The sequence below is a fragment of the Magallana gigas genome, chromosome 5 (assembly GCF_963853765.1).
Source record: "Magallana gigas chromosome 5, xbMagGiga1.1, whole genome shotgun sequence".
NCBI lineage: Eukaryota > Metazoa > Mollusca > Bivalvia > Ostreida > Ostreidae > Magallana > Magallana gigas.
In genome coordinates, this window is record NC_088857.1 from 5,268,326 (window position 1) to 5,278,092 (window position 9,767).

General features: G+C 37.0%; 1 protein-coding gene across 2 annotated transcripts; it reads right to left on the reverse strand.

Moving 5' to 3' along the window:
• Window positions 1-25: 25 nt before the first annotated feature.
• On the reverse strand, window positions 26-8,077 carry LOC105323214 (potassium voltage-gated channel protein Shaw). 2 transcript variants are annotated; one of them, XM_011422220.4, is made up of 4 exons: window positions 5,873-8,077; window positions 3,940-4,861; window positions 3,508-3,705; window positions 26-330 (listed from the first exon to the last, which is right to left on the reverse strand). In XM_011422220.4, the coding sequence occupies exons 1-4, from the start codon at window positions 6,455-6,457 to the stop codon at window positions 275-277; spliced, it is 1,761 nt and encodes a 586-aa protein (XP_011420522.3). In that variant the 5' UTR covers window positions 6,458-8,077; the 3' UTR covers window positions 26-274. The 2 variants fall into 2 exon arrangements, with proteins under 2 accessions (XP_011420522.3, XP_011420521.3); XM_011422219.4 differs by having other exon boundaries at window positions 3,934-4,861; window positions 5,873-8,074.
• Window positions 8,078-9,767: the final 1,690 nt, after the last annotated feature.

Consider the following 9,767-nt stretch of genomic DNA (forward strand, 5'->3'; position numbering starts at 1 on the left):
TTCTTGAAATCATAACACAGTGAAATTGATTAATACACACTTTATTGACATCTTCATATCACAGACAGCGAATTAAACCCAGCACGTGAGTCACAAAGTAATGGAGTGATGATTCGGACATTGACAGTCATTGATTCCACACCGAGATAATAAGATCCTCAAATGACGTGAACTTTGTACTTTAGCACAGTCCCCCCGCTTCCGCCTGTCACCGACACGTGACCAATGATTGAAACTCCACCAATCGACGACCTTCAATGGCGGCTCCCGCCAATCAAAACACGGTGATGGAACGTCGCTTGGCAGGTGTCAATCGCAGGGAACCAGTTCCTGAAACATCAGTTCAATACCATTCATGAATCAATTCAATCAAATACGTTCTGTCAAATATTATACATGTAATATTATTACTTTACACGGTGAAATGTCACATCTTAATAGGATGTAATAGTCTAAATTAAGTAAGATCACTAAACACCAAATTCTAACTATTTAGATATTATACAATAAAAAAACCCATAAGCCTATTGAGTATGCATACAGGATTTTAGATTATTCATGCTGAGTTTTGTTTAGATTAAAGGACATTATAAGTACTTGACTTTCCCAGTGTCAGATGAAAAGTTGTCATATTTAAATTGATATTTTTTTGCGTTTGAAATAGAATCGTGTTTGAAATGAAAACTTTCATAGAGTTCGGACAATAACGATCTGTAAGCATTATTAGCTCTGAAAACACTTTTCGGAAACACCTATAAATGCTTTCCGAATTCCCCGATAATGGCCAATGCAAGACATCTTGAAAAACAATCAAATCCCGATGTGCTTTCGCGCTAGGTTCTCTTTGTAAACACGTGTAGTGGGATTGAGCAGGCTCTGCTTTCATCTCTGTCCATTCTATACAACAGAGCCAATGCTTTGTAGAACATCTAATAGTATTCTGTTGTTTCTGAGGAGAGAACCGGTTCTGTATATATATATACATGCACTTTATCGCACTCAGAAATTAATGCCGCTCTATTGTTTATAGCTCTTGAGAACATATTGTTTCAAGATAATCATACATACGAGCTTGATGAAAGTTATAGGGCTCTAATTTGCGCAAGGAGGAATTCTATCACCCACGAACAAGTTACAGAACTATTTATGATTAATACCGGTAACGAACCAGTGAATCTCCTAAATATATATTTTCTTCGATGATATATCAACATATATCTCATCTTTAATCTTGTTTGCTATTTCTATTGAAAGAAAATAGAATTTCATAAAAATAGGCTTTGTGTGACGTCACGAGACGGATGTTTCACTTTTTAAAAAATAAATCGAAATATCCTGGAGTTTAAGACATAATGTAAAAGATAGGCATTTGTTTTAGGGACGAACTGGTTGCTCACATAAACAATCCCAATAATTCAGTTAATGAATTTCGTTAGCGAGTTATGACAGGGCGGGATTGCACCCATCGCAACACCTTGCAGAAATATTCAATGCTATCTATCTCACTCAAATAAAACTATTGTTTTATGCTCTGTCTTAACAAAAACGGATGTTCGATCGCTAATACCGGTATGTCTGCCATTAATCTTTACCTATCCGTAAAAAATAGGCCAGGAGGTGTTTCACAATATCAAAAAAATCAAATAAGTACTGGTAATATATTTTGGATAATTCAAAGGTGGAAAAAATTGAGAATAAAAATAAAGTTTCGGCTATTAGCTTTGGCAGAAAATTGTAGACATTACGATTTTATAACTACGTACTATTTAGCGTTGCGTGTTCGCAAAGTATTTACCGATAGAGAATAAACGAATCGACAACTGAAAGAAACATGTTTTACAAGAAACAATTCAGAACAAATTTTTATAGCGTGTCACAATTATCACAACAGTGGAAAGAAAATGAAATAATCAAATGAACATTGAATGTTACAATCTCCAGCAAAAGAGTTTCATCGTTTCTTCAAACATAATACCACATGGTGTATTTCTATTACAAAGACAGCTAACCCGCCGAAACGTGTTCGATTAGGACGAGAAATCCCCTCACGTGCTTACTTAATGTAATTTATTGAGTGTTATTCAGTTATTTACTGGAGCTGGCAAAATGAGTGGACTTGACGATTTTCACGAATCATTTCAGTGATTAAATTTGATGCTTTTGGTCGTTAAAATCAAGTCGTATATTATAACCCTCAAGCTAGCAGCATTCCGGACAAGAAGGAAATTATGAACAAAGGTTCAGTAAAGGAACTAAGCCATTCCTGTAAAAATTGGTTTTATTTTTGTTTTTTACGAGACAGTCCCTGTCTACAATATGCTGGCGCTTGTTTTCGACTCTCTTAACAGCGAATTCCGTAAAGAATCTCTTTTTGTGAATTGTTTTCAGACAAAACGCAGTAGGGAAGTTGTTTACTACCATCCACTTTTACGATAATTTATTTACAAAACCATATAAGGCACTCTTGTCTTTATTTACTTCATTCTGCGTCCAAACATTGCTAGCCGACTGGAAAGTCGTTTTACAAAACGACCTAATTATCATTAAACTATAGGGTTTATTTCGTCACAAAAACAAGGGATTTCGGTTTATTTCTATGCGTAATAATTTACTCAAAACCCTTTTATTTTGAAAGTGGACAATATAATATAAACAAAATCTGCTTTCTTGATATTTCATATGGTGGAATCGCGAATCGAATTTAGATAATTTTCTTTAATACAATAATAATAATACTTTGTTTAGGAGTTACATTTTTCAAATACAGATTGAATTCATTTTTAACAAAACAAATTGATCTACTAAAATCCCGGCCTTTGAAAAAGAATTTTGTTTTTAAAAGTTTTAAGGTACACTGTAGGCATGAAAATGCACAGAGTGTATACATGTCTTGGGTTTATTTAATGAATGTTCGTTTTTTGGTGATATAAAAGGGGATGTTGTTTGTTTTAATTCTCCCCTGCTTGCCGTCAACCGTCTCTGATCACTCAACGACTGCCGTAAACTGTTTCTCTTCCTGCTTCAGAATGCTGACAGGAATCCAAACAAGGTCTTATTTTGTGTCAAAGAAGCTTGAACCAAGGGAGCTAGTTGTAAAAGATTGATTAAAGAAATAACGGGATAATGGCCAATAAAGATCCTATGTGTTAGACAAGACCACCACGAAAATATTTTTTTCCAAAGTAACTCACAACCCAGAAGCAGTAAAAATCCTCTATAGTTGTAAAACATTATGCTTATCCAGATTTCATATGAACTAAGTAAGACGTTTGGCTCATTTCAAATTAAATCAAATTAACCAAGAACCATTCCTTTTCATGACATCCGTTTGAATTCAATGTACGTGTTTAAGAAGTTAAGAGAAAAAAACCATCAAACAAACTAAAAACCCTACATGCAATTTATCAACCCGTCATTCTGTATATTTGTATTCTCAAATGCACAGTTACCCATCCTGTGCAATCAATGCCATGGAAGTGCCAATTCGCCGTTGATAAAAAAGCTTACCAGAACGGTTCAGTCTGTGAATGTTCGGGGACGGGGCCTCCAGACTACTACAGCGCCGCCCCGGTATTTCCTTGATATCGGACAGTTTCCTTTTTTGTCCCGGGGACCCGGAACTGGCAGGTGACGTATTTCCGGGCGGGGTTTCGTTTGTAAATATAACACTAATACCAACTTGCTCTTTCATACTTGGAGGAGATTCTAGAAGTAGGAAAACTACACTTAGTATACTATACACTCTGTTATCAAATCATGAAGGAGTAGAAAGTTATCATGCAATTAAAATTAGTTACAGAGACATGTAATTAGAACATAAGTTTGAAAAGTCACATGCATGAGGAATGTTTGAATATCCTCTATTTGTTACAAACATACAGTACTCAGCCAGCAGGACAGGCGGGTAAAGGTGGGAGGAAAAAATGAAGTTACCCGTACTATTGCAGCTGCCCAGGGCACTGTCGTTACTGTTCCGCCTGGACTCTTTACTACACTCCCCTCCTGCAGACCCGTTACTATCCACCGGGGTCACTGTCCCAAACGAACTCTCTTTTAAAGCATTGGCGGCGCCGACAAGAATATTCTTATTTTTCTTTGGCAATTTCATTTTGGCCTGTGCATGGGTGTAATATAGTGTAAAATTGCTCACAATGATGGGGACCGGAAGAGATAGCATCAAGAGACCACAAACCGCGCACGCGCATCCAATGATGTAGCCGCTCATAGTTCTCGGCACGATATCACCGTAACCAAGCGTGGTCATGGTCTCCACGGCCCAGTAAAAACTGATTGGAATGTCTGAAAAGTCATTCTGGGTGTCCTCTTGGATTTGTTCTGCGAAGTAGATTAACACTCCGAAAATTAGAACTCCAATGATGAGAACCAGGAACAATAGGAGCAACTCTTTGGCACTTGCTCTTATTGTATGTCCAATGACTTTAAGGCTGCTGAAATAACGTGTCAGTTTAAGAATACGGAAAATCCGAATGAAACGCATGGCATTTATGAAAATTCCTATATCTGTGGTTATAAAGGCAGGTGATATGCAATTCGCGATGATAAGAGTGTAAAATGGAATCACAGAAAACAGCTCAATCCAGTTGTAGAAGTCTTTGATGAACTTTGATTTGTTTGGACAAGATATAAATCGGACGGTCACTTCAAATGTAAAGAATACCATACACATATACTCCAGAACCTGAAACAGGACATGGGGACGGGTGTTCCGGACCTGCTCTACGATCGTCCGGGGATCTCCGGAACTGTTACCGGAAATATCGTAGCGGAACTTGGAGTGAGTTTCAAGACAAAACGATGCAATGGACAAAATGATGAAGAACACAGACACGATGGCAAATATCTGAAAATTATAAAAGAATAAAATTAATTGTAAACATACTATGAAATTAAGATGCCAGGGATGTGAAGTAGCCAAATTGGCTTTTGAGCCGTTGACCTCGTCACATAAACAAATCATTAGGATTAATACATGTATTACATTCACATAATTGGTAGATCTTCCAAAAAACCCTGACATCTTTATTTGTTAGCTACATAATGAACAAAAAGCTTTGCATTACAAAAGTATGCGCCACAAAAAGAGCTCCAGCTCATTAATAAACGGGTTAATGATGGAACCTTTGGAATAGGATGAGAGCAAAATGGCTGTGATTATTCAGTATTGAGACTAAACTTCAAAAGTTATCAACTATATTCTGATACGTTTGGTTGCTATGAGAACATTAAGGGTAACTATAACGTGTTCACAAAGTTAGCTACAGTTCTTACGGTAATACCCCACAGTAATAAGGTCACAGAATTGGACATTAGAAATTATCATGTATTAATTTTTGAGTTTGTAAGAATTCCATTAGTTGTTTTTTTTTGTCTAACGAGCATCGCGCAATTATCATTTCCTTCTAATAGTAATAATATTGAGATCTTACGTGCAACCATTTCATGCTGATGTAAAGAAAGCCACAATTAGTTCTTCTAAAACAAATAAACCGCTTAAGTATCATTTACAAAATCCAAAGACATTAAAAGGCATTAAAAGATACATTAGAAATTATCTTTCATTTAATATCAATTTACATGCATTTCTATATAGAATTAAGTGTAATGAACGTATCAAGACAGATGAAAGCTTGGAAGAATTTAGAAGATAGACACTACATAATTACCTTGTCCCTCTTATTACGGAGAATATTCAACCAACCCAAATTGACAAAAGCTACTTTAAAAATTTAAGAAAACGGACGTTACATCAACAACAATCACCTAAATTGTAGAGAGTATTCAACCATGTCACGTAGCCTAATGCAATAAAAATTATTACTGAACCTAGTTTGATTATAGATGCCCTACTTACACGTGACAGTAGGTTTGTCCTTGGTGCGTCCACGATATTCCAGATCCGGATTTTCCACCTCTCCCAGGTTGACTTCTTGACCTCCACGAAGTCCTCGGAGATACCGAACCTCTCCCTCATTGCCGATTCCTCCTCGTCGTCACTTTCGCCCTCTGGGTCGTGGCCCTCGAACTCCGCCAGGGTCTGCTGGGCGTCTCTATGGGCCCGGTACGTGTTCCAGCAGCATGGTTCTATCTGGTTCTCGTCCAGGCCCCAATAAGCTAGTTCCTCCTCGAATGCAGGGCCGCATACGTCCATAGGAATATGCAGCTTCCCCGTGCGGTAATAGTTTAAGATCATGTGGAACATGCCGGAATGCCTGTCGAAGAAGAATTCTCCGGATACCGGGTCGAACTCCGGGGTGTTTCCGGTGGAGTCGGACAGCCATGACAGTCGGGTGTCAGGGATGCTCTTTAACGTCGTTTTGTAGGTTTCGAACCTGACTCCTCCGACATTGAGCACAATTTTGTTCTCGTTCCGCCTGGACTGCGGAATAGGTATGATGGACGTTTTGGGAGCAAAGATTGACCGTCTAAAGTTATCCATTTAATTAAATGAAGTCTAGTGAAGCGAAGCATCCGATACTAACAAGACACAGTTATCATACATGACTCGCTGCCACAGTGGAGTAATACGAGTTACGCGAATTGATGGATGGATGGTTCTCTACCAATGACGCGGAAGCCCGTGGATCCCCAGCAGATGCCCGATGCATATTAACACGAATATTGTCAATAGACGTCTCTCAGCATATACTAACATACCAATCACAGATGAAAACACTGGTACAACAATCCCACAGCGTGCACTCTGGGCAGTTCACACTCAAGATGGGAGTTGTTGAAAAAAACACCGCGAGTATATATTACAACAATTGAAATGTTGGCATATCTTATAAACAGTTTATTCTGTTTAAATAAGGAGCCGGTTCAATGTAAGTAAAACTTTTCCTGTGATTCACAGAATCAGAGAGAGCTCGCTAGATCCTCTAACATCTGTTGTAGACAGGAGTACAGGAAATAAAAATAGATAGAACAACATGAAGACGTGTATAGGAACTCCATGAAGTCTCCTGTGTTTATAATATACACTAAGGTACAGGGTTCGATATTTTCCTTTTGATTACCAATACAGTTAAATGAATACACACAGAAGATGATTAGCTGATCGCACTTACACCCAATCACTATTCTGACGATAGAACTTTACTCATTAAGGATCCGCAGGAACAAAACAATGTGCACCTGCGTTTTCTGTAAATATTGTCCATTGGAATCCCGGGATCTTGAAAAAAACTTATCAATAATTTACTTTGATTAATGGCCAGTCTTATCTTCAACGATTACTTGTTTTATCTTTGATTTTTCAATTACGGGCCGATCGAGTGACGTCCCTGGAAGTTATTTGTTAGCAAAGCGGTTGTCATTTGTCCGCTGGTGTTTAAACAGAAGAAAAGATGCTCAAACAATCCCTGCGATCTCTTGATAGCTTTGGATTTCATCCTGACCACGTGGGAAAGCCATCAGGCGGCTGTGGAGAGACATGTTGCAGCTCGGGGGGGGTGGGTGGGCACACGGAGGAAGGCGGGTACAAATCGATTACCCTCCGGACTTCACGTCAGCTTGTTTGGCGGGAATTTCCACGATATCTTAGAATTATGTTTCCTGTAAAATTAACTGTTTGAAAACAATTACGCTGAGGAAATCACAATGTGCCTTTCGACAAGATAAGCTCGTGCCGAACTGATAAACGATATCTTTGAACTGGTTCTAACATATTAGTTTTGACATTTGTTTTAAATAACACAGAAAGAAGTCTGTCAATATAAAATCAGATAAACATGTACATGTACATGTAGCAAATTATCGAAAGGAAAAAAACCCAAAACAAGACATTTACATGTATGTATGTTGCTGTCATAGTATAAATGTGTTTTTAATAAAATTTGATGTTTTAATTACATTTTAATTGAATTGAATAGATTATTATGTGTAACACGTACGGGTATGTGTAATATTTATACCCCCGCTCCGAAGGAGAGGGGGTATACTGTTTTACCCTTGTGTGTCTGTCTGTCCGTCCGTCTGTCTGTCCGTCCGTAACAAAAATTTCTGTCGCATTTATCTCAGCAACTATTTATCGCAGATGCTTAAAATTTAAACACACTATTTGTTTTGGCATGCCATATTGTGGGATATATTTTTGTATTAATCGGACGTCAACTTCCTGTTAAATGACGACTTTGCTTATTTTTAGCCAAATTTTTCAAACAAATTTTCGTCAAAAATTTCTCAGCAACTATTTATCGCAGATGCTTGAAATTTTTATAAAATATTTGTATAGGCATGACATATCGTGGGATATATTTTTGTACCAATCGGGTGTCAACTTCGTGTCAAAGAAGACTTTGTTTATTTTTAGCCAAAATTTTCAAACAAATTTCCGTCAAAGATTTCTCAGCAACTATTAATCGCAGATGCTTGAAATTTTAACACACTATTTGTTTTGGCATGTCATATTGTGGGATATATTTTTGTATCAATCGGACCTCAACTTCCTGTTAAATGACGACTTTGCTTATTTTTAGCCAAAATTTTCAAACAAATTTCCGTCAAAGATTTCTCAGCAACTATTAATCGCAGATGCTTGAAATTTTAACACACTATTTGTTTTGGCATGTCATATTGTGGGATATATTTTTGTATCAATCGGACCTCAACTTCCTGTTAAATGACGACTTTGCTTATTTTTAGCCAAATTTTTCAAACAAATTTTCGTCAAAGATTTCTCAGCAACTATTTATCGCAGATGCTTGAAATTTTTACACAATATTTGTATAGACATGCCATATCGTGGGATATATTTTTGTACCAATCGGGCGTCAACTTCGTGTTAAATGAAGACTTTGTTTATTTTTAGCCAAAATTTTCAAACAAATTTCCGTCAAAGATTTCTCAGCAACTATTAATCGCAGATGCTTGAAATTTTAACACACTATTTGTTTAGGCATGCCATATTATGGGATATATTTCTGTACCAATCGGATGCCAGCTTTCTGTTAAATGTCGACTTTGCTTATTTTGCATATTCACATCAGAGCGGGGGTATCACTAGTGAGCATTGGTTCACAGATATCTTGTTCATTTATTCAACATAGGGATTATGGATTATTTGTATGCGAATATATTATATTATATTATATTATATTATATAACAAACAAAAAAGATGCGGTTAGGTCACCCCATCCCTCAGGTTTTGAATATGCACGAGTGTAGAAAAGTTCGTGAGCCCAAAAAAAATTAGATACATTTGGTAAAATCTTAAGTTATCAAAGCACAAATAATTATTGTTATGCAGTGAACAACGGTTTGAGTGCAGGTAATCAAAAGTAAAATAATTGGCGCTGAATGGGTATGGGTCATTTACTATGAATCATATTTCTGAAAATTAGGCTAAAATTAATGACATATCACATGAACCTTTTCACTCAAACAACGCGTCTTGTGTTTTTAAAATATTCGAAACTCGACGTTACGTGACGACGTCACGTATCTGTGACCTCATTCATTTGTTGTGAGGAATGTCAAGGTCTTCTCTTTGGAGAAGATGTACTTTGATTGACATTTTAAATCATAAAAAATTAAAAATTGAAAATTTTTACTAAAGAGAATTCACACCAAAATCATCAGCGATGAAACTGTTAAAGAGGAGATAAGAAGACTAGATGATAACCGATATACGATTAGTTCACGGCTTGCGTAATTCAACTCGTCTGTCTGAAAGTTTACAAATACATGATTAAGCAACTGTGTATTTTTACAGGGCGGTTTCGTCGACAGCTAATACTGCCCCTGA